Source organism: Pelobates fuscus, chromosome 1 (assembly GCF_036172605.1).
Source record: "Pelobates fuscus isolate aPelFus1 chromosome 1, aPelFus1.pri, whole genome shotgun sequence".
Taxonomy (NCBI): Eukaryota; Metazoa; Chordata; class Amphibia; order Anura; family Pelobatidae; genus Pelobates; species Pelobates fuscus.
Window position 1 is genome coordinate 97,871,492 of NC_086317.1, and position 26,929 is coordinate 97,898,420.

Below are 26,929 nucleotides of genomic sequence, written 5' to 3' on the forward strand. Positions count from 1 at the left end.
GAAAGCAAATATTTACCACTTACACACCTGCAGCATAAAATTCTACGAAGGCAATTACATAGCATTAAAATTCAACAATGGCAATTACATAGCATTAAAATGTAAATGAGTTAGCAAACGCAGCATCTTTTGGCTCTTCCTTAAAGGAACAGCATTAATCCATGCAACAATGATCTTAAAGTATATTTTTGTGACAGTATTTCAGGCAAGTATGGCATACTTTCCAAATTAACATAGATTTGCAAAGTCGTAAAAAAGCAGTGTTTTGTTAGCCATTTAAAGGTTACCACTTCCGTGACTTGCAGTAATACAGTGCTTGGCAGTATACATTGCTCGGCCATATCACATCATCATATGAAAAAAATGATTGAAGAATCAATAGTAAGTGGGCACTGCTAAACCCACTTCAAAACTGAAAAATAGGTACCGTCATGGGATCCTACTACTCAGCGCTGAAATTCGATCACTGAGGACAAAGGGTTCCCTGATATAATAATAATGGGAGCAGTATAGTAACAACAATGCCCACATCTGCCTGCCCCAATTACAATGAAATAACATTCATACTTGGTACCCATTTCCTGAATTCAGAGTTATGTTATTGATTAGCTTGTGCTCCTATATTCCTGAGGATCTGTTTATTATAAAACATAAGAAAGAGTAATACTTTGTGACATGATCCTGTTTAGTGCAAGGGTTACCAACAATGCATGGCAGGGCAGGCTAAGTCAGTTTATATGTGATGTGGAATTTCAATAGTGTTCAGATGCATGCCTTTTAAAATAGACAGCTAAGCTGCTGTATTTTGGTAATACCAATAATAGGATTTGCTTGTGAAAGTCCTGGTTGTGAACTTTTTAAGGTCTGAAGCGTGCATAGGTATTAGCAACTTTCTTCATGGGCTATAAGTTAATGGCAACGGCAAACACATTGACAATGCAGTACATGGTTCGATTTTCCCATCGTACTGAGCAGCGGCCTAAAAATGAACAAAAGCAAAATTAGTACAATATTTTAACATAGTAACATTTTACATTTTTAAGTAAATATTTTGTGTACAAAAATAAGGATTAATATAAAATGCATCATACATTAAATTGACAAATAGCTCGTATATTCATCCACAAGATACCTTCCCAGATGTGTCTTTGAGGGAGCTTTGCCCAAATATGTGACACATTATCTTTCAGCAAAAAAATCAGTTATTTTAATATTAAAAAAATCCCACCATAACTGGGTACCAGTGCGCCAGCATGGTCAAAATAGGGATGATCTAACAAATGTTTAAATGCTTAGGAATTGTTGCAAACAATAAAACGTTATAGCCCCTCTATCGGTTCATACATGTTTCTTATAAGAATAAAAGTTGCTATTGTGGCTCTTTTTTGTTCTCATGCATAAAGTTATTTTTATAAATATCAAACAGGTACTAAGCTAACATACACTGATAAACCACAACATTAAAACCAACTGCCTAATATCGTGTAGGTCCCCCTCTTGCTGCTAAGATCTGATAAGGCATAGACTCCACAAGACCTCTGCATGTGTCCTGTGGAATCTGGCGGGGTGGAACCTTCATGGATCGGATTTGTTGTTCCAGCACAACCCACAGATGCTCAATAGGATTGAGATCTGAGGAATTTGAAGGTCAAGACAACACTGTTCTTTTTTTGTCATGTTCCTCAAACCATTCCTGAACAATTTTTGTAGTGTGGCATGGTGTATTATCCTGCTGAAAGAGGCCACTGCCACAGGGGGACAATATTGCAATGAAGAGGTGTATGTGGTCAGGAATAATTTCTAGGCAGTTATATCCACATGAATGCCAGGCCCCAAAGTTTCCTAGCAAAACATAACAGTGCCTCTGCTGGCCTGCCTTCTCCCAAAAGATCGCTGTTCTGGGCTTGTTGTCAGGTGGTCACAGGGAACGCAGCCTCTGGTGGGGCTGGGGTAAATTGGGAGGTGAGGTGCCCTAAATCGTTTCCTAAGAGCACCTCCGCCGGTAAGTCTTGCATGATGCCTTGTGGAAATTTAGGGTGCTCCGCTCCCAGGGAATGGGGCACACACATAAAACATACATCCCTGGATAGCTCCTGGTCCCAACTATGATCCCAGCAAATAGCAGAGCTATCGGATGTACAGAGCCCGAGAAATCATCATAGAAAGTCTGTGCTTTGAGGCTCTGTACATACCCGAAAATAGTTCCACAGAATCACTTGGTTTAGGCGCATAAACCACGCGGATAAACCACGTGGCTGCCAATCAGGAAAAAGGGAGCAAAACCAAAATGCACCAATCAGGGCTCAGGGAGGGGAGAGGTTCCGCTGGCCAATCGGGAGAAAGTCAGCTCGGGCTTGCGTCTCTTTCCGGTGGATATCTCTGCTTAGGTAGCACCGGAGAGAGCGCTCTTTGGGGCAGCTACTATTCCTCTGGCCTGGGATTACAGATCATGGGGGAAAGGGTAACAGGGATAGAAGGTGAGGGCATATGGTTTTTGGGGACATAGTTTGTTACAGTATTATTGTGCAAATGGCCTTGACCTTTCTCAATGTTTTAGAAAGCCTAGAGAGCGTCCCATTAATGATTTGACCATTGGTCATATGTTACCCAGGGTATAAATTTGGGGTACATAGAAGAACTAATTAAAACTTTACATTTTGTCCATGGAAGAACTACTCACCCTGCCCTATTACCTCCTTTCAGTCAGTGTGCCTTTTCAGTTAGTATAGACTGAAAGGAATAAATATTGCCAGTTATCAGAACACTAAGGGCATCTTACAAAAACACTGGCCAGGCTCCCCAACAAACATACCCGCTAACACTTGTAATAATGTGATAATTGTTGTGAATTTTACGTTTAAAATTAAATTTGTTTTCATTTATTTATTTATATATTTATATATATATATATTGTGACAAATTACCTAGAAACCCTGTTATTCTTCTAAGTCCAAGTTATTTGTCCCCTTTATTTGGTAGTTCTATCTACCAAACGTAGACCATCCCCTGGCTCATTATCTTCATATTAATCACAAAGTTAAGTACTCTCTCTGCGCAGCCACCATCCGAAAGACCATGGAAAATGATGGCCATCTTGTCCCCCAAATGCAGGCAGCAGTACTTGATTGAGTGTCTGGAACTCCAAGCCGGACACTAAAACTCGCTAACACCGGTAACATTGCACTGCCGCATGCTTCTATTCCCGAAAAGCCAGGAGAGAACTCTTCGGTGGAAAGATACACACAAACTAGACAAACAATCGCTACCTATGAACCAGGTGAACCGTTCGGTATTTTGTTAATTTTGGGACTCCCGGAAGTGACCGCTACTACTTTTCTTCTGGAACTGTTTTGGGCAGACACCACGTGTGGTCAAAACTTTACCCCGGTGGCGAGTTGGCTGTATTTGTGGGGTCTGAGCGCTATTTGGACACGTTGGGCGCTCAGATCCAAGTTATCTGGGAATATAAGACGTGTGGGGGTCCCTATTAATATTATGTATGTTTTGGGGTGTTTTATGTTTTTTTCCTTGTACCTTTAGTGCCTGGGAGGTAATTAGTTTAATTAGTTTAAGTAAAGTAAACACACTTATCACCCAGACACAGAGACGTCTAGGCCTGTTTTTCCTATACTTTTGCTGGAGGCCTCATACTGGGGTTCTCTGTATAAAAGTGGGCCATCTGGCCATAATAAAACATTCCTGTTATACCCTTCATCAAGTCTCGACTGATGTTTGGGTATGCGAATGACGGAGCACTTTATTTCTCACGACCTGGTTGGATTTCGGGAGAGTACGAATGAACGTACTATACCAACGGGCTATAATTTACACTTCCTTATAGGAGTTCAGGAGAGTGCGAATGAACGTACTATATGAAGTAGAGGGGGATTGTTACATATATATATGTATTAAGGCCTTTTGGCCTGTAATTGTGGGAGGGGCGTATGACTCACCTTCTCCCTACTTAAGGGACACCCCTTACCTGGCTCCATACCGCTCGAGGTCAGCGCTGCATCCTGAATCCACTTCCGGTTCACGGACGGCGCCATCTTGCTTTTCGAAAAAAAAAACGCGGTTTCGTTGGTGTTAGCTGTGTCCAGGAACTCCTTACAGGTTTTTCCGCCCATCCAGCCACGCACAAAACCCGGTCTTCGTCACAGATTAAGTCCTCAGGACTTCCAAATCGTAAGTCCGTCGCCCGGATCACTTCCCACGGCGTCGCGATTTTAAACGGCCTTACTTTACGGCCACACGCTTTACGGCCAAGCCACAGGCACATTAACCCTCTGGCTTCCGGCAATTTTTCACTATATACCTGTACTGACAACATTAAGCGCTTACATGTAGCAATCTTATTCAGGTTCCTTTCTACCTCATATCAGTTTCTAGACTTTGTTTTTTCCATGTTTCTATTTATATTATTATAAAGATTACGGTTCCTGGCTATGAATATAGCATATCCTTCCTATTATATATTTAATATAAGTGTTATATAGGTTATTGCTTTAAATGTGTTATCAGATTGGACTATTAGTAATATTAGAATGGTTTCATGTCATACATATATGAAGTTTTGTTTAAACAACTTTACATTATTTTATATATCTCACACAAGCACTTATGTTAAATATTTTATGTTTAATATATCCATTAGAAGATTACTCTTCTAATACACCATGTACACACGTTTCTTACATGGCACGCACATATGCTGACTTTTTCTTTATGTACTCAAACTACATACACAAGAACTCGGTCCAAAAAAATCTCATAAACTTTCGGGTTGAATCACACGCCTTGATTCAACCACTCATACGTCTTTTTTCTGTTTTAAAAATAATTTTAGAATTATTACTTTCCTCATACATTACCTCTTTTTAGGGCTTACATTTCAAGACCTAAGATAGACTATATTGTTACTAACATACACCATATTAGACTACAAACACTAGCAAGCATACGCATTACTCTTGTCACCATAGAGACCTATTATACACAACCCGACACCCGGTTATCAGGGTCATACCACAGATATGACCAGTTAGGTAACTACCATTCATTAAAATTTCCCTTACATATGTCTATATATCAACTCACTACAGCTATGTAGTCTAAATTGGTATCAAAGGATCCAATTCTCACACTTTGTATATCTTGTTTCTAACCCTTTAGGTTTTTCCAGGTTTTTTCTATACCTGTCGTTTATCAAACACATACATACTACCAGGTACGTTAAACCTGCTCACGCCGTATATCACATACGGTTCCATCTCTACATAGGACTTAGAGTACTGGCAAATTTTAGGGGTTATAGGTCCAAATAGGTATCTCCCCTCTGGGCTTTCTGCCTATCGTTTAGTGGTCCGCGAGGCCAACACCCCGCCTCAACGTTTCGGAGGTAATGCCCCCGGGCCACACGTAAGTTAGCCGCCTTGCAAATTATAGAGAGGGCGTCACCTGTCACTCCCTTCCCCTGTTTTCTTTTATTGTCACCGAGAGGCCTACGAACTCCTGCCGCTACGTCGGGCGGCCTCAATAACCCCTCGCGCCAACGCATAGATAGAGCCTCTCACAGCCACTTGGCAACTAGCAGGGCCTCACCTGTCACCAAAGAACAAGATTAATGTTTCGCCTTATCCGGCATAATTAGCCTGCCAGTACATCCCCTGGGGTTTTCCACGCTAATATATATTTTGTCATCTAGTATGTCTCAAGAAGGGGTAGAGGATTTCTCCATCCCGAGTACTCCGGCCAGAGCAAACACCCCATCACAGGAGGAGGATATGGCTAGCCCAGCATCTTTCAGGTCGTGGACTATCCCTCGCATCACTAGCGAACTCAGGAGACGACAAATCCCTTTTCCGGCAACAGCAAGGAAAGCAGAACTTTACAAGTTACTGCACACCTCAACCGATAACAGGGACGCCGGGGAGGGATCTAGCCAGTCTAACCCAGGAGACATACATGGCATGCTCACATCCCTCATGGCGTCTATGAGCAAGGTCAATTCTAGGCTGGAGACACTTGAATCGATCACTACAGCCCTCACCATGGCTGGAACGGCCACGGCAACCCCCACAGCAGTTGTTGAGTTGCAATCATTCTCTCCAGCCATCACATCGGATGACCAAGAGGTTCACCCTGCCCACATGATACCCGAACACCTCAAAAAAGATATCCTGGAAGGTAAAGATGTCAATCTGGCCTCACTACTAATTGCCTCCCAGGATATAGTGGAACATAAGACATACGCTTATGACGATATTTCTGTGGTGGTAAAATCTAGGGATGCACGATTAAATAGGAAGCTTACTATTCCAGAATTTGTTTTAGCTTTTGGCATTTATCGTGATGTGATTTGTACGGTATATCCCCACAGACGTGAGGAGCTTGACTTATATATGCACAGGCTGGTGGACCTGGGCAACAAATATGGTGGGTCAGCTTTCTATGACTACCATAGATCCTTTTCTGCCAAAGTGTCTGGCGCCTTCTCACAGTACGGGACAAGGTCCAACTGGAGCAAGATTGTTACGGTCATTTTCTGCAGACACTTTGCAGGTCTGAGAGCACCGGCCTGTGCATACTGCTCCTCCATGGCACATACTGCCAATTTTTGTCCAACCACCGCAAACGAACCTACTACCTCACAGGGCACTGGTTCCGCTGGTTCAGCAGAGAAAACGCCCAAAGATAAACTGGGTCGTCCTATCAAGTTTTTGGGGAAATCCCAAATATGTAATAATTTCAATGTCGGTGCATATAATTACAGTGGATGTCGGTTATTGCATATTTGTTCAAAATGTTTTAGGGCACATGCGAAAACTATGTGTCCAAATAAAATGTACCCTAAACAATACTTAACTGAGATAAATATTTCTGTACTCACGTCATTACTGTCACAACATCCATCTAGACATTTGGTAGACTTCATCATCACTGGTCTATCACAAGGATTCCATACTGGTCTAATACACATGCCTTCAGGAATCCTTGAATGCCCTAATTTACAATCTGCACAACAAAACCCTACAGCGGTCAGCGCACTTATAGCCAAATACGTGGCAGAGGGCTTCTTATTAGGACCCTTTCAGTCCCCTTCTTTTACCACATGGAGGACAAATCCCATTGGTATTGTCACGGGGAAATCTTCCCACAAGCAAAGACTTATCATCGATCTGTCTGCTCCTCACACCTCTGCTACACCTAGTCTGAACTCCCTTATCCCCTCTGAGGAATTTTCTCTTCAATACTCCACCATAGATCATGCCATTACGGCTATCATGCAGGCAGGGGTCGGAGCATGGCTCAGCAAGACTGACATAACAAATGCTTTCAAATTATTGCCTATCCACCCTACACTATGGCACCTGCATGGCATTAAGTGGGCCGGGAACTACTACTTTTTCTCACGCTTAACGTTTGGTTCAAAAAGTAGTCCGGCCATTTTCGACGTATTCGCCGAAACACTATGCTGGTTATTGTTAAATGTAGCCAGATGCCCTACAGTTATACACTACCTGGATTATTTCTTACTGATCAAAGAGAATATTTCCCCTCCCAGTAGCCTCATAGAAACCATCAGTCTTTTTAAACAGGTGGGCGTTCCAGTTTCCCCCACCAAAACTGAAGGACCAGATACAGTCATCACTTTTCTGGGAATCATACTAGACTCAGCCACCATGCAAGCCAGCCTGCCATGTTCTTACTAACATCAACCTCTACATACACCTCGGTACTTGCAACCGCAAAGAATTGCAATCTCTACTTGGGTCACTGAATTTTGCCATGCGCATTATACCTCAAGGCCGGGCTTTCATCTCACGACTCCTACACATGTTCCCACTGTTTAGCAACGATGCACACAGGTTAACCCTGGATAACCAGGCCACGGCAGACCTACTTATGTGGAGAAACTTTTTAACCACCTGGAATGGGAAAAGCATGTTCCTCCCTAAATTGTCTGACTCCTCACCTACCATCTGGTCAGACGCGGCGTCTACCACAGGTTTTGCAGCAATTTACGGGAATGAATGGCTTTGGGGTAGTTGGCCTCCAGAGGTTCAGGACCTGGAGATTTTTTCCTCTACCTCAGCTCTATTTGAGATATATCCCATTGTAGCAGCTGCCGTGACATGGGGGCATCTATGGGCAGGTTCATCAGTACGTTACTACTCAGACAACCAAGCAACATGCCACATCATAAACAAAGGTCGTTCCAAATCACTGACCATTATGAGGTTCTTGAGGAAACTCACCTGGCTGGCTGCGTGTCACAATTTCTTCTTGTTTTGTGTGCATGTCCCCGGTGTATGCAACACGGCGGCTGACCATTTGTCTCGTTTCAATTTACAGGCTTTTCGACAAATACTTCCGCTAGCTGCACGCACAGCCACGACCACTCCACCTTTCCACCAGCTAGTAATGGACTAGACGCTATTATGCAACATAGCAGGACATTGTCACAATTAGCGCTATCCTCCAATACCCGGAAAACCTATGACAGGGCTTTCCTTCTATTTAAAAGATTTCTGTCATCACACAACATCGCACAACCTTTCATTATGACATCCTTGTTGGGTTTTGCTTCCTTTTGCCACCTCAAACTCAAGTTATCATACAATACAATCAAGCTATATCTAACAGGCATATAACATCACATGCTAACATTACAGCCAAACAACACAAGTTTTATGTCCTCCTACCAGATCAAAAATATCCTTAGGGGTATTCAGAGATCCGAACCCGCACGTACTGCGCAAAGGCTACCCATAGACTTCAATATTTTCAAAGATCTATCCAAACTACTAGATTTAAAACCCTTTGCCAGCAACACAAACCTTGTTATTAAAACAGCCATATATGTGGCTTTTTATGGGTTTTTAAGACCAAGAGAATTTACCACCATCAACACAACCCAGTCCACTCACATTCTGCTTCATTCACACTTAACAAAACACATGGATTACTATATCTTGGCTCTGCATCACTCCAAAACCAATCAACACGCACCTCCGGTAGAGGTCAGATACTATCCTACCCACAACGAGTGGTGCCCCGTCACATTACTGGACACATATACCCAGATTCTTAAAGCATCACCATCTCAACCACTTTTCTGTCTACAAGGTTCGGTACTCACTACCACCACCTTCTTGACCCACGTCAGGTCATTACTTACACAACTAGGCCTAAAATCTACTAACTATTCGGGCCACTCCTTCCGCATAGGCGCAGCCACCACAGCGTCCAGTGCAAACATTCCAGTACATGTTATCAAGTCACTAGGGCACTGGAAGTCTTCTGCATAGTCTAGATACATACCTAACCCGGTACAAGAAGTTAGAAATGCCTTTCAAGAAATGTCTGGTTAAAGTATGTATATTGCTCGTTTCGTAATAAATTTGATTTTCTACTTTTGCCCTCTTTATTTACAGGCCTACCTCATTGTCGGTTCCGGCACACCACAACCGACTTGCTCTTTTAATACCATCCCACACCTATCAGTGTTTTTATCTTCTGTACTATCATGATCCCTTAACACAAGTATTAAGGCCTTTTGGCCTGTAATTGTGGGAGGGGCGTATGACTCACCTTCTCCCTACTTAAGGGACACCCCTTACCTGGCTCCATACCGCTCGAGGTCAGCGCTGCATCACCCTCCCACCCACTCCTCTTTATCAACTCCTTTTTCTTGCATTTCTTCTTGGTGGGCCCTCTTTATTTACAGGCCTACCTCATCGTCGGTTCCGGCACACCACAACCGACTTGCTCTTTTAATACCATCCCACACCTATCAGTGTTTTTATCTTCTGTACTATCATGAGCCCTTAACACAAATATATATATATATATATATATGAACACAGATACACACTGCCAAACAGTCACAGATACACATGTGCCACCCTCTGATGTATATTGTGCTGCAGATGACTGTGTATAAACTAGCACATGTAGCAAAGCCTGTTCCCAGTAATAGGAAATAACACAGTGCATGGTTCCTTATCAGCATGAATCCTGAATAGTTTTATAGGGCATGATCTATACACCAAAACCAGTTAATTGAGCTAAAATTGTTTTGATGCTTAGAATGTCATTTCAACTGAGAGTAGCTGACTGTGACAGCTCCATTGCTTTAAGAGTTGAGCTACAAGATGCAATAATAAGAAAGCACAGGTATGCAGCCTAGGCTTCTTTACATGAGTCAGTGTAGATGGAGACTTTTCTAATGTGAGCATTCTGAGTGGGCTTATTCTGTACTAGGACAGGTAGAGAGGAGCCTCCTAACAAAATATCCAATGCAAACAGTTATGGTGCTTGCAATATCCCTTTAACATTGATTAGAAGAAAGATTTACAGGGTTATTTACTAAAGTGAGAGTTGTTCACTTTAAATTACAGACAATTATCACTTTAGAAAATAACCGTTAATTAACTATGCTTGAAATTATTATTATTAATTAATTTATTTATTTATGTAGCGCCAGAAAATTGCGTAGCGCTGTACAATGGGTGGACTAACAGACACGTAATTGTAACCAGACAAATGGACGCACAGGAACAGTGTGGTTGAGGGCCCTGCTCAATGAGCTTACATGCTAGAGGGAGTGGGGTATAGTGACACAAAGGGTATAAGTAGGGGGTAATGAAACAGTTTGCTAGGAAAGTAATCACTGAGAACTTAGTAGGTTATTTTTGACAGTTGCAGGAGAGGTGTCATGGGGTGTCATATAAAACGAGAAATTATAATAATTACTTGTTTACTAGTTTTCGTTCAGGAAATTATAAAACATAGCTGTGCATCTCTATATGCTATGAATTTGCTTCTAAATATACAGTTGAAACTACATTTTACCAAAAAGTTTAACATTAAATGAAAACAAAATTGAATGTTGGAATACAGTTATTTTTACTTTCTTAATAGCTGACATATTTTTTTTAAATTAAATTAAATATAGCATTTTACCATCCGTGTTGTTATCCCAAAATGAAGAACTTGCCGTGTGCAGCCCTCCTCCTCTTTTCTGCATGACAATACAGGACACTGGAAATTACACAAAGACGGCAATGAAAAAAATTCACATTTGAAAGTAAAAAATTTTTTACAAAAATTAAAATACTCAACAAAAGCAAAACTAAAATAATTATAATGAGCACACTCCATCAAAACAAACACAGTGTGCAAGTTTGAAATGGCAATAAGAAATCACTCCCACGGGTGCGTCACACTGCATTATCAAAATGTTACTCCCTACTACACATGTAATAGATTATTACAGGTCAGCATACATTGCGGTTTATTTACTAACGTGATCAGGGGTGAATGAAAATCAGAACGATGGCAGAGAATTGAGCAGTAAGAAGGCAGGGCCATGATCTATAAACCCAAACTGCTTCATTAAGATAAAGTTGTTTTGATGCCTATGTTGATGTGCAAAATAATGTTACTCTTTTTTTATCTAAAAGGTCTCCGGAGTGAGGGGGTTAAAATCCAAAGTACCAAGGTTAAACTTACCAATGTATTTATATGCTTTCCCCATCTTTACAAGGTGTGTTAATGACTGTTCCACCACTGCAGACATCCACTCATTGACTCTGTTTTCATCATAGTCTACTGCACCCAAGATGACCTCTACACACTGCAAAGATTTCAGAGACACAAATATTAATTCCTAATTATACACTTTGTTTTTTTTAATTATTCCTATATTAGTTATGTTTCTTAAAAGGGACACTCCGGACGCCTAAAGCACTTTAGCTTGCTATAATGCTTTATTTGTAAAGACTGTGTCCTCTTTTTTTTTCATTTTACAAAATAGATTTTGCAGAATAGAAATAGTCACACCCCCCTGGCTGTCAATTAGACAACAGGTCCAGTTACTTCCTGGTTTGGTTAGCTCAGTGGAGCTAAACACAAGAGGCAGACATTTGCCCAGACACCTGCCTTGCAAAGACTTCTCATTGAGCTGCATTGACAGTTTTTGATTGGACAGCTACAGAAAGTCTGGGCTGGGCTTGCAAAGTCTTTAGACAAGAGATGCTTTTGCAAGCTGTTTTAAATGTACCCTCAATGGAAAAATGCATAATTAAATGCATGCATGTTTTTATTTGGGGCATATTTAATTAGCAGTGATTTTTTTTTACATTTTGGCAGTGAAAGGGCCCTTTAAACTGCTTCATGGTTTAACATTGAGTGAAGAAACCAGGAGACTCTCATTCAATAAGATGAAATGGTTGTAGTGCTTAGAGGATCCCTATACATTTAAAATCATGAAGCCATTACAAGATGTATGCTTGACTGTTTATTATAACAGTTCTGTAACTGGCTGTGTAGCTAAGTACTTCTAGGCCTTGTAAAGAGAGCTACATTACAGACAATTAACCATAATGGTTATTACTGTAACCCATGTTAAGACTTGTGTTATTTACGTATGCGTTATTTACTTAGGGATGCCCTAGCTAGGTCTCCCTTCCCGTCCTTTAAAAGGTGAAAAAATACTGTTTAACTTATCTTAAATTTAGCACACAGAGCGGTGAAGCTCTCTGTGCAAAGTTCCCTCTGATGTCAGCAAGAGCATTTGAATGGAACGTTTCTCCGGCTCAGAGCGCATGCACACATGCTACTCTTGCTAGCTGGAGGATGTCACTCCATTCCAATGCTAATATGCTGGCAATCTCGTCATCATGAAGGATTGTCTTATTCGGTAAGTGTTTTAAGACAGAGCTAATCATATCACAAAGGTGTAAGGGCAAGGGAAGATCAGAGAGTGGGTGTCACCCACCAATTTAATATTTTAACACTGACAGGCAAAGGAGCAAGGAGTAGAAGTTAACTATGTATATAACAGTTGCTAAAGCCAACAAATATACATATAATTTATATTTATGATATGAGCACCAGTTCACTTTAACCCCTTAAGGACCAAACTTCTGGAATAAAAGGGAATCATGACATGTCAAACATGTCATGTGTCCTTAAGAGGTTAAAGGGACACTGTAGGCACCCAGACGACTTCAGCTCATTGAAGTGGTCTGGGTGCTGTGTCCCTTTTGCACCTAGTGCTACAATGTAAAACACTGCAGTTCCAGAGAACTCCAATGTTGACATTGCAGCACTAAGTCTGCCCTCAGTGGCTGTCTATCAGACAGCCACTAGAGGGCTTCCTGAATCGAAACGGACCTTTGGTCTGTTATCTGACGCTGGACGTCCTCACGCTGTGCACGAGGACCTCCAGCATCACATTTTTTTCCCCATAGGAACGCATTGAATAATTGCAGCGCATGTGCCTTAGGTCTCCCCCACCGGCTGGCAGCAGTGGAGGAGCATGGGCGGAGCCTGATTATGATTCAGGTAAGTGACTGAAGGGGTTTTAACTCCTTCAGCACCGCAGGAGGGAGGGTTGGGGAGGGTGGTACCTTAGAAACCTAAAGTGCCAGGAAAGTGACTTTGTTTCCCTGGCACTTTAGGATCCCTTTAAGAAGGAGATCCTTACATAAGAGATGGGCACAATGCCTGGATGAGCATTATAGGGGTTGTAATGTACCTGCTTGGTAACATATTATAATGCCTTGCCTTAGATAAGATAGTTTTCTTTAAACAAAAAATTCTAAATTCTATAAACCAGCACTAGTGCTCATACAAGTCGTTGCTATAGTTTGTCCTAAAACATCTCAAATCACAACGATACCAGTTCAAGCCTCTTTAGAATATGTATTATGAAAAGTCTCTGTTCATCCTTTTCTCCATGGAATGAATAGACTGATAAAAAACACTTAATGAATGCCGCTGTTATATTCTCACTAGCTATGCTCTCTGCTTGCCATTATGCAATGTTGTTTACACAGACACAATAGAGGCTTTCTTTAATTGGGTGACTAGATGTCTCCGTAAATGAGTGATGGCTAGAGAACATGTATACTACTGAGCAATTTTAAAATCAATGCTACTGGTGGGGTGCTTAAAGAAGAAATACGCAGACTGCATTCTACAATTTATTTAATACAATTTAAAGGATAATGAACAACGTTTTGTACATTTATCCCATACATTTCACAAATGTGTTTTCGAGATAGAAATACCTCTATCTTAGAACTGAAAGCTTAGCTCCCTGTCAGTCTTCGTTATGCACTTTCGTAGTGCCCTTTGCACGGGGCAGTCAGTATAGAAAAAACACAGAGAGAGAAGAAAAAGAAACAAAGGTGGACGTTTATCAAAGTGTCGTCAACATTTTACATCTACATTTTTGGCAGAATTTGTTAACTCTGTCAGGTTATCTTTTGTTGTTGCATTTTTAGAGCCCAGTCTTTTTTGAATATACCCTGTTTTTTTTTTCTTTGACACAACAGATTTATCAATCTTTTTATCACTTTTCCTGATAGAAATGTGTCCTGTTTAACTTATCTTTTTTCCCGTCACACTAAATTTTACCTATTTCTCAAATGGAATTTTCTGTGAAAACTGGCAGAATTTACTAAGATGAAAACAGTCACTTTCTAGAGTACTTTTAGAACACTTTAATACCTTTAATACAATCAAAATAATGAGGGAATTTAATTGTCACTTCACTCTGATAAATTGCCCCCCTCAATTGTTCTCTTTCTCCTCCTTCAGCGTAATGTGGTAGTGAGTCCTGACTGTGACATGATAGAACAGGATTGCAATGCCAATTGTTAAATCTTTATATATATATATATATATATATATCATACAAAATACACAATCCAGCGCACTCGCTCATTCACTAAACAATGATTTAAAATCTCACAGATTGTAATAGTTTTATTTAAAAACACCTCACCTAGGCAAAAAAATAATCGGGGTTTAGTTACATTATATGATCATACATTGCATAAGCCTGCCACAACGTCAATGTACCCCATTCTTGGCAGGTCCTACTCTCTCTCTCTCTCTCTATATATATATATATATATATATTTATTTTTGTACATGCTGGGTCCTCAGTAATTCCAGCATAAACTGGTCACCTGGGAGTAATAGGTGTGTGATTGCTGTCAGCATGTTCAATTAATGCCAGATTTGTGTAAAAATTGTGTTGCTTTTTCAAAAAACTTTAAATATACAGTATTATTGGCAATCGACCCAAAAGGCCACTGAAAATTTGGAAAAATTATATTGTTCGATATCTACTCCATATTATATCAATATAGGTTTTTTCTCTCTCTTCCGGGAGAGCTAGGAAACTTGGCTGAAAAGGGGATTTGTGCACATTTTAGGGTCTACTTTGTCTAACACACATAGCAGTTGGATTTTTTTTGTTTCATTTCTATATTTTTACCTAAAACTACAAGATAGATTTTTCAATAACGATAATTTTTTTGAAATTATATTGCATCCCATTAATAAACCTACCTCTTTCACAATGCTGCCGGCTTCATCCGCATTAAATGTTCCCTGAAATAAAACATTTAATTAGATGACTAGTAATTTTGCTAAAACACAGCAATGCAACTCTACATAATACTCATAAAAACATGAAAAAAGAGTATCTGTACAATGCAAACAAAGGTCACCCTATACACAGATCCTGCTTACTGTGCAAATATAAAATCCATCAGTCACATTCACCTTAAATAATATTGAAGAGGGATACAAATAAACACACCCAAAGGACAAGACATCATTGCAGTATCAAATATAGCCTACATAATGAATACTCTATTTACTGTCTCCACGTGGTCATCGTTCAGGACCACAAAGTCATGCATCACATGCCTAAACTAAAAATGTATTTTTATTTTGGCTAGCTGTATTAAAATTATTCCCTTCTGGGCTTATTGAGACTATGCAGTATCAGGGCCAGAAATTGGATCAAAAATATGATTAGGCCACAAGATTACATCTCCACATTCTGACTCCAAACACCCATGAAATACTGGTTATAGTGTTTTGCATGGATGGAATACAATAACAATTTTAAGCACGCAATTATGGAGTGACAATGTGCCTTTCCTAATAATTTGAAGAAAATGGTTAAAGCGACACTGTCAAAGTCGGGGGCCTTTGCCAAATTAACAAAATCCCCAGATGGTAATATCGCCGCTGGGGATCCGGTGGCGCACCGCCATCTTGAGCGAGTTGCTCCTCTTCAACGCAGCAGACATCACTGCTGTACTCTCGCACATATGCAGGAGTACAGCATTGAGGTCCATGAAAGATCCTGTGAGACCTCAGGATCCTCCATAGACCCAGTCAATTCCCTGTGGCCGTTCAGCCTTGTGTCAGGAAATGTCAGACGGAGGAGAAATCCAGAGACAAAGTAGTCCCTACATTGTCTCTGTATATCTCTTGACTGGGTTGGAATGTCAGTGAAATACCAACACAGTCTTAATGAGAATTTCATACAGATTCTATATTTATGAAATACTAGTTTTTCAGGCTGGGATGACAGTGCTGCTTTAAGTTTTTATCATTATTTACAATAACATATTACATATATTATAGCTTTTATTTTTGTTATTTTTATGTTATGTGTATCTGTTTTTAATAATGGAGAAATGACAGCCTTATAATTAAAGTGCAATAAAACAGTATATGTAAATAATATCATTCCCAAACTGTCACTGAACTGCATCAATCTGGCAACAGAATGGCAAAAACATTGTATATATTGAGATTTTCATAAAGATTTGTATAACAATAGATAACATGTAACAGTTTCATAATGTTGCCATCTGCTGGTAGGCTGTCTACATAAAACTAATAAACAACCCCAAAAACAAAAAAACATGACTGACCCTCTTTATGGTCCCCATACGTGATGGGAGGTTGGGTTAAATAAACTTTACTCATTCAATTCAAGGATTGAATATCTCATGCCAGATATCCCCTGATAAATGTACAAGTTAAAGCGGTTCTGTAACTTCTGAAAATGTCATTAAGATATAATCTTTATAAAATACTCATATATTGACTGCGTAGGAATTTTAGTGAAATTCCAGTGGAATCTAAATGATATCATATAGCATGGTAGGGACTACTTTATCACATCCCAGCAGCTGATGCTGGCAACAACTGTAGAAATCAGGCATCATTTGCACATGGTGGGATGTGATCTATGGGAGTGGGAGTGGGGTTCTTTCACAGGAGGAGCGAAAGGAAGAATTGATGCAGGGGAGGCTAATTTAAATAAAGCGTCTCTGTAATGCCAAAAGAAAACACATTTTTTTTAAATTTTGCAGGGTGTTTGATCTATATTTATATTTAAAGTTGCCTGTGACACCAACCATGACAGAGCGATGCTGCAAATTTGTATCTGTCATAGTTCACCATTTGAAAAATATAATGAAGAAATATATTACATTTAATGTGGTGGAGGAGCATTTTTTTTTCCTAACTGCACTAAAGTATTCAACTTTCAAATGGCTGACTAATAGTAACTAAATATGGAAAAATTACTCAGAATACCAGATGAGAAGAATGGGCCACCTAAGGATAAGGACAGAATAACTTTATACCCACGTAGGTACTAGATTTTGAATGTAGTGAAAATAATGAAAATGAATGATAACGAAAAAAATATTTGCATCAAAACCAGTGCCACCCTACATAATATTTCTGTTTTTTTCTTTACATAAACACAATTTTCACTCCTATAAAATCACTTAATCACACATGCAATACATATAGTGAGAATTCAACGTGAATTTCAACTTTAAGACTAAAGTAGTCAAACTGAGAATGTTTCCAGTTTGGCTATTTGGACCGTAAAGGAACAGTATAGGGTCAGGAACACAAACATGTATACCTGACCCTATAGTGTTAAACCCACCATTTAACCCCCCTGTCTCCCCCTTCCCTTGCACCCCTACATATAGCAAAATATAACTTTTAGTCAAGTCTAGTCACCAGAACAACTACAGCTTATTGTATTTGTTCTGGTGAGTAGAATCGTTTTCTTCAGGCTTTTGCCATAAACACTGTCTTTTCGGAGAAAATTCAGTGTTTACATTAGAGCCTAGTGATAACTCCTCTGGCCACTCCTTAGATGGCTACTAGAGGTGCTTCCTGGGGCAGAGCTGCACACTGTGCAGTACTGCTATTCAGTGTCTCCAACCTCTGCATGCAGACACTGAACTTTCCTCATAGAGGTGCACAGATTAAATCCAGTTCTATGAGGAGATGCTGATTGGCCAGGGCTGCGTTTGACTTGTGCTGGCTCTGCCCCTGATCTGCCTCCATGACACTCTCAGCCAATCCAATGCTTTCTTATGTGAAAGCATTGTGATTGGCTCAGAACACCATGTTTGATGATGTCAGCCAAGCAGGCAGATCAGTGGCAAAGCCAGCAGCAGCAGATTTAAATTAACGTAATAATTTGCTATATTTGGGGGGGGTAAGGCGGGCTAGCTGATGTGTTTAACACTATAGGCTCAGGAATACATGTTGTTTTTTTTAGGAAACTAAGTAAACTTTATTGAGATATAGCGTACTGCAGAAAAATCTGCCATTTTAAATCAAAACTGATTTTTTTTATTTTGATGAGAAATCCATATAAGCAGTAGAAATGTGTTCATTAACCTACCAATTGTCAAAATTTGACATTAACCTGGATTTCCCCCTCATTTTGACTATTTGGCTTGACATTTGCAATTTTTTTGTCATATATCCATTGTTCCTAGGTTAAGTAAAATACCCCCCATTTCCTACAACTTATCTGATCTTTTTTTTTTATTTTTATTTTTATTTGCATAAAGTCATGGTACAGATATCACTGTTTTGTAAACATAGAATATTGAGAAGTAACAATTATCTGTATGCGTCAAATACATAGAAAACAAGAATTTGTTGATAACAATTGTCTGTATGGTTTGTGAATCAATATGTGTTTAAGTAAATACAAAAACAAAGAACAAAGACAACCCTGGGAGAATGGTATTGAGTGTATGTTGAACGTTTTCCCCTTCGGTTAGCTTGCCCATGCTATTGCGTCTTGCCCAAGGGTGCGTGTGGGATCCCCCCTCAGGTTTGTGTTCCTTTACAGTTGAAATTCACTTTGGATTCTCACTTCAGTGAATAACCCTGTAAATTGATCAATTGAGCTCTGGCATTAAGGGAAGTGTGCCGCAGAATCATGGCCCAGAATTATGACACATCTTGTGGAGAAAACAATGAGGCCTGTTAGCTATTGAGGATTAGTATACTCTATTGTTTCAGCGCTTCAGTGACATTCAAATTCAAACATACAAAATATCATCATGTACATCTGAATTGCTTTTTGTTGTTCAACACAGTTTTCTGCCAAGGGAGTGGTAGAATGTAGTTTAGAGGGAAAATTGCATATAACATTTTTAATTAAAATGATGTCAGCATCATATCTGAGTCAAGTCAGCAGACCTGTTTTGCCAGAGATTTCCTCAGTGGGGAGTGACTGTAATCCAGTTGAAAGGAGCTCTACAAACTTCTAAAGCACCTCTGCATTTTATAAATGTGCTAAATTTCTCTATCCTGGCTGTCAAAAATAGTAAGAACTACTGGTTTATGGCAATGCTACCAGTACCAGTGTTCTTTCACCCCCTGTCCTCCAGCTACACACGTTTCCCTCTCTTTTTAGTGAGTCTCTCTCTATTCTTTTCTGTGGAGCTTGTTGTTTCTTTTTGATGTCTGTAATTCTCTTCTGGTCTTCTGTTCCGATAAGCTAGTGGACAGTGTTTTTTAGTTCTAGCAGGGACAGAAGAGGAAAAGAAGGGAGATGTCGAATACACGTGGTTGCACCAACTGCAATGGGCGGCTATGCTCCGTACACTGATTGTGCCGTCTCCTCTGTCCCTGCCTCCTTTAATTGATTTACTATTCCTGTTATATTCTACAAAATGTACTGCGACCGTAAGACCCCAGCATTGTGTCACGTCATGGAGAAGTTAATCAAACCTCATACTAACATGAGCCTGACATGGGGGGCGGGGCTTACCAATCGTCTTGACCAGACGCCATTTCTCAAAGCTCCCTAAAATACAAACCTAATCCAGAAGATATCTGCAGAACCGAGCCCAATCCAGCTACCACACAAACGCGACCAGGTTCCGCAGAGCAGGCAGAACCGATAGATGCCTTTCTTTCAACCAGCAAAGTCAGCCCGACGGAAACACAAAATCAGGGCCTACCGCACGCTGCAAAGCCTAGAGAGTCTCCTGGGAGGCAACGCACAGACCAGGGCCGAGACGCCTTTTCCCAAACACCGCTTGCATCGCCAACAACAATGCCAGGCATGGGTCGGCGCTCCCAAAAGACGAACGCCCCAACGGATGGCAGGGACATAGGAGCCATGTTCCAAAGGCCTGCACAACCTAGGCCCTCTGCCGCAGGCGACACTCCCGACAGGGATCAAGGTACTACACAGTACCATAACGAGCCCGAAGGCTCGAGACATTCACCAGCAACACAAGCCGGGTCACAGGAATCCGCTGACAACTCAGCGCCGACAACCAAAAAGGACCTAAAACTCCTCTTAGCCAAAATACACAAAGCAGCAGACTCGGCCATCCTTGAAAAAGAGGTCCGGGCAGTATCGGAGAGAGTCAAAACCACTGAAACTGCCTTAACAGAGGTACAATCCCACCTGTCTACAGTTAAGGACTCTATAACAATACTTCAAACTCAACAACAATCACTATCATTTAAACTTACCACACTGGAAGACCGCCAGAGACATACTCACATCAAGATAAGGGGCATCCCCGCAACGACTACAGCGGAGGAGTTACCCCACTATATCAGGAGACTGCTGGCCACAATCCTGCCACACGCAGTGGCTAAGAAGGTAGCAATTGACAGTGTGTACCGTCTTCCAAGCCCCTCTCACCTCCAGCCCAATGCGGCACGTGATGTCATCCTCCGCTGCATCTCCCTACCTGACAAACTCCAGATCATGTCAGCACTAAGAGGTAGAACACCCCTCACCTTTGAAAACTCAATCCTTACATTCTACCAGGACCTGACACGGCCCACGCTTCTTCTCCGCAAGACATTCGGCCCGGTTACAACACATCTCCGTGCAGCAGGACTGACCTACCGATGGGGGCTGAACGGCTCCCTGACTGTGACTCAAGGCGGGACTGTGCATAATCTGCCCTCCGTGGCGGAAGCGTCGACCTTCCTGGAGACCCTGGGGCTGCCACACCCGAACGTGCCCCCCACCTCGGGAGCACCGGCGGCAGCATGGGATCCCGCATCCATAAAGCCGTTTGTTCCAAGAGCAGCAGACCCGCAAGGAACGGACGACCACGATTGATAAGCACAAACTTTAGTTCACATATCATTATAACATTATTATTTTGTTTGAATTTTTAGTTATCAGTTTACCAATTGTTAATCAATCTAAGCTCCTTCAGGAACAGACCTAACATGCAAACACGCCAACTATGACTGCGGACGACAAGACCACAGTCAGTGGCGGATACTACCCCCCCGCCCCCCGACCCCCTTGGTCAGGGGCTCTAAACTCGCATGCATACACTAATTCTCGCACAACCTGCATCTTGGGCCATTAGGCTGAGATCCCGCACTATATGCAACCACTCCCTCAGCCTGACATGAGCACGATAATTTATGAGCACACCTCTATACATGGGACCGTGCTACTCGGGTGAATAAACTGGGGACGCCACACTTAAGGAATGCACAACCGGGCCACTCCCAACAAGGACAACACGGAAGTGTACCCAGACTAGACACCCCTATCTACCACTCTTGACTTAGCTACAGATTACCTGTGCCCGACCCGTGAGGAAGTTACGCTATAAATCAATAGTTAACAGTCCCTTGTCTAGAGACATCACAGGTACCACCTAGTTACTCTCGCTCCTAGACAGACTGACCGTACATAACATTGTAACGTTGCACTTCGGAAACCACTTGTTCTATAATTTAAAAAAATGTGCATTTGTTCTACTGCCACATGCTTGTGACCTATAAAGTTTTTGCCATGGCTGTTGTGGCTAGGCAAGTTGTTCTGTCAATAACTGCACTCAAATATAAAGAATTAAAAAAAAAAAAAAAAATGAGCCTGACAGTGTGTAAGCTACAATGTTAAAGGAAAAATTAATTTAATCAATAATGTTGATCACATTTTGTCTAGAACATTTATAAATATATTAAACATTAAAGTGCTTACATTTCTAAACAGGATGTTTCTTGTTTCAACTTTTTCATAAAAAGCATTAGCAAGATATTTCGTTTTTTTTTCTTGTATTTTGTATCTGTTTCTTGTATTTTGTATTTTGTATTTTGTATCTTTTTCTTAGCTCTGGTACTGTTCCCTGACTTGGCAGAGAGAAGGCCAGCTGAATTCTGCTGCCAGGGGTGTCACCTTCTTACAGCCTACAGTGTACTTGATCAATGTAATTGTTTTAGAATTAATCACACCTTATGTGCAAATCAGTGTTTTTCTTGATAAATAAAATATATTAAAACAACAGTTCATACTTTACATTAATATTACTTTTATATAAAATAATCAATCTAGAATGTTGTTTTAGTAAGAGGTCTAACAGTAATGTGTCTTTCTATCGTATTATGTACAGGTGAATGCAAGGTTATCACTAGTAGAATTTAGGGTGGCAGAGAGAGTAATTTCTTTACGTTCCTTAGACCTGATTAGGCCATTGTGACCAATCTGTTTGGCCGGATCATGCATGCAAAACACTCACGCTACAAACTTCCTTCCATTGAAATATTTACTTCAATAGAAAAAATTGACGTCAATCTCAAATGGGTCCGTGATTTATTTGTTTGGGTTTTTTTTTTCACTTGATTCCTGTGCTCATACTGTCCCTGTTCCATGACCTGTGTGCCCAACAATAAACCTTTAACAACTCCATATTACCCATAGTGCAATTTTTGTGCATCAGAAAATGAGAAGAGCAATCAAACATCGGGGGGAGACTGTTTAAAATACAGCCAGTCTGAAATATTAACCTATACTTTCAAGTTATGCGCTCACTCACTGCAACTCAGAGGAGCCTTTCCCGGTGGCGATATTACCCTTTCCTTTACCACAGTAAACACTACTTAAGAATTTTCTACATTTAGGTATTTATTTGAAGTAAATAGAAAACACCTTTGCTACACATCTGGTAGGTGCACTGACGGTATAAACTAGCATTAATGTACATTGTATGTCAAACTGCCCCTTAAAGTACCACTTCACACCCCAAAATCACTTTAGCTTGCTTAAGTGTTTTATGGGTGAGGAGTACCCTCATTCAAAGCCCAGTTTATAAAAGTGCTGATTTCTACGAGAAATCAGAACTTTTATAAATTAACTAGGGAACTCCCCCCTGGCTGTCAATCATACAGCCAGGGAGGATTCCTTCCTACTTCCGTTAGCTCCCCTGAGCTGCCTGCATCCCCCTCCCTCCCTAAAAGACCTCAGACCAGCTTCAGCAGTGCACTGGGAGCGGGGTTTAATGAGAAGGCTTAATGAGAAGCCTCTGACAGTCATAAGCAGCTTTTGTAAGCTATACTCCCAATGAATACATACATATAAATATGCATGTATTTATTCATTGGGAGTATATCTACTAAACTCTGAGGGTTGTTTTTTTGGGGGGGAGTGGAGGTTGGAAGAGTGTAGTGGTCCTTTAAAATAACACTATTAGTTATTCATTAAAGTGAAAATTAAAGTTGAATTCAAAGTGGATTTTAAATTTCAAACAGCCAAAATTGGAAAACAGGTAAAAACAGCCAAACTGGAAAAATTATCCATGTCAGTTAAGCTTTGAATTCAGCTATTTTGGTCTTAAATTTGAAATACACTTTCAATTCTCACTTTGGTGAATAACCCTATATATGATCCATAACAACTGTGCATCATTGTAAAGTTTATGTCAGGCTGTTAATCAGGCCTGTAGGAATTCTTCACATATGACCGGTGAATGAGGTAAACCACATAAAATAATGTCACTATGAATATATACCGTATATACTCGAGTATAAGCCGAGTTTTTCAGCACATTTTTTTGTGCTGAAAAACCCCAACTCGGCTTATACTCGAGTCAATGTCTGTATTATGGCAACTTACATTGCCATAATACAGACAGGGGGCTGTGGGGGCTGCAGAGCGGTTACTTACCTCTCCTGCAGCTCCTGTCAGCTCCCTTCTCCTCCGTGGCGATCCGTTCAGCACGTCGGTCAGCTCCCAGTGTAAGTCTCGCGAGAGCCGCGGGGTCATAGTGCGGCTCTCGCGAGACTTACACTGTGAGCTGACAGAAGAGCTGCACGGACCGGCGCGGAGGAGAAGGGAGCTGACAGGAGCTGCAGGAGAGGTAACAGCTCTGCCAGCCCCCTCCACTGAACTACCAATGCCACTGAACCACCAGGGAAGGAGAGCCCCCCTCCCTGCCATGTATCAAGCAGGGAGGGGGGACGAAAAAAAATAAAATATAAATAATAATAAAACATTAATAAAAAAATAATAATAATAATAATTAAATAAAATAAAAAATAACAATAAAAAATAATTATTAAAATAATAAAAAAATAATAAAATTGCCCACCCCCCACCATGGCTCTGCAACACACACACAAACACTGCACTCATACACACACTGCATTCATACACACACTGCACTCACACACTGCACTCATATACACACACTGCACTCATATACACACACATTGTAATCATACACACACTGCATTCATTCACACACTGCACTCGTACACACACTGCACTCATACACATACACTGCACTCATACACACACACTGCATTCATACACACACTGCACTCATACACACACTGCATTCATATACACACACACTGCACTCATATACACACACTGCACTCATATACACACACATTGTAATCATACACACACTGCATTAATACACACACTGCATTCATACACACACTGCATTCATTCACACACTGCACTCATACACACACTGCACTCATACACACACTGCATTCATACACACACTGCATTCATACACACTGCACTCATATACACACACACTGCACTCATACACACACTGCACTCATACACACTGCACTCATACACACGCTGCACTCATACACACACGCTGCATTCATACACACACTGCATTTATACACACACTGCATTCATACACACACACTGCAATCATACACACATACTGCATTCATTATATACACACACTGTAAATAAATATTCAATTAATATAATTTTTTTAGGATCTAATTTTATTTAGAAATTTACCAGTAGCTGCTGCATTTCCCACCCTAGTCTTATACTCAAGTCAATACGTTTTCCCAGTTTTTGGGGGTAAAATTAGGGGCCTCGGCTTATATTCGTGTCGGCTTATACTCGAGTATATACGGTATGTAAAAATTTATTTAAAGGATATAAGCATGTATTTCTAATGCTTTAGTGTTATCCTGCCTATTTAGACTAATGTCCCTCCTCCCCTGAAACAATAAAATAACCAGAAAATGGTAGTAATCTTAACCCAGCGAAATTTAGAATTCTGTCCTATCAGCTGAGAGGGAGGAGCTAGTCCACGGGTGATGCTGACATGGATTGGCTAGGAAATATATTTTACTCCCATTTACTGGCCTGGAACGCCATCTTGTGGATCAGCCATTATTATTATTTTATTATTTATATAGCGCCATCAGACTCCGTAGCGCTGTACAATGGGTGGACTAACAGACATGTAATTGTAACCAGACAACTGGACGTACAGGAACAGAGGGGCAGCATATACACTGCTGAAGCTGCAGGGACAGTCTCTTTGACACAGTACCAATACATTAAGCTGTAGTGGTTCCATTGCCTATAGTGTGTCCCTTTAATATTTAAATATATTTTACATCCCTGGCATTCCAGTATATCATATGTAGATTATGGTTAACTTCCTATTTCTTGTTAAGGAAAAAAAAAATATTTGGAAAAAGAAGCTACATTTGATGGGTCAACAATACACATGGAGCATAAAATGAGCTGTGTGTAAATATGAAATCATTGCAACACTTTTTGCACATAAAGCTATTAAAATAATATAAAACTGTATTGCCTTATCTGCCACTGCTTTTTCCATACATTGTAAGTGTTAGTGTATATGGAGACAGACAGACAGACAGAAAAACAGGACACATTAACCCCTTAAGGACACATGACATGTGTGACATATCATGATTCCTTTTTATTCCAGAAGTTTGGTCCTTAAGGGGTTAATAGGTAGCAGACCCAAACAGACACACAATCAACCAGACACATAGAAAGACATATAAGCAGACAGACAGACATAAGCAGACAGACATTACATTATGTGTAAATTCAGAATGATTGTATATGAATGTCATGGGTGCAACATGGAGTCTTATAAAAGCAGAATGTGTCCATAAACAGAGTTTGCAGATTATTTAATGTTAGTTAATGCTGTTTAAGGGTTCAGATATTTACAGCAGGTGCAGAAATGAATAAGCAGTGCAAACGTAGAGCCCTGCCAATCTCCAGGCTCAGTATCCTTCCCTTACCCCCAGATTCCAGGGCACAGTAACCCCCAGGCACACTCCCTACCTCTGCCTTACTCTGCTCCTCCATCATGCGGGTGGTCAGGCAGTGCTGGGACTGGCACTATGCTCCCTCCTTTGATGTTACAGTGTTGGATAAGGTTGGGAGGAAAAGCAGCTCTGCCCCCTGTTATCTGCAGTGTGTTCCTGGCTCTCAGAAGCCCAGCCTTCTGTTTCCTGTATTATTATAAAGCTGTCATAAAGAGGGAGGGGACCAGGGAGGAAATGAAATACCTCATATGCAAGAAAATATGACGAGCACATTACAAGGTACACAGCTAGAGGTGCTGCCACCTAACGGTCAATCGTAGGTACGTAATGAGTGATACTGCAACACTGTATACTTGTGATACATTGTATTCGCTAACCAGTGGACAGAAGAATTGCAACTTTTTTGTACATGTTAACATTTTTC

The 26,929-nt window shown here is 40.7% G+C and overlaps 1 protein-coding gene across 1 annotated transcript; it reads right to left on the reverse strand.

Moving 5' to 3' along the window:
- Window positions 1–777: 777 nt before the first annotated feature.
- DYNLT3 (dynein light chain Tctex-type 3) lies at window positions 778–26,721 on the reverse strand. The gene is made up of 5 exons (XM_063450102.1): window positions 26,522–26,721; window positions 15,373–15,414; window positions 11,518–11,641; window positions 10,969–11,046; window positions 778–979 (listed from the first exon to the last, which is right to left on the reverse strand). Exons 1-5 carry the CDS (start codon window positions 26,546–26,548, stop codon window positions 903–905), a joined length of 348 nt encoding a protein of 115 aa, XP_063306172.1. The 5' UTR covers window positions 26,549–26,721; the 3' UTR covers window positions 778–902.
- Between the last annotated feature and the right edge of the window lie 208 nt (window positions 26,722–26,929).

What these genes read in the sequence shown, in the direction of transcription:
- DYNLT3 (XM_063450102.1), bottom strand. Translation starts at nt 26,548, where the DNA reads ATGATGGAGGAGCAGAGTAAGGCAGAG. An exon ending in CCGGCAGCATTGTGAAAGAG is followed by an intron (nt 11,642 to 15,372) that starts GTAGGTTTATTA and finishes AAATCTTTGCAG; the next exon opens with TGTGTAGAGGTCATCTTGGG. An exon ending in GAAAGCATATAAATACATTG is followed by an intron (nt 11,047 to 11,517) that starts GTAAGTTTAACC and finishes TGTAATTTCCAG; the next exon opens with TGTCCTGTATTGTCATGCAG.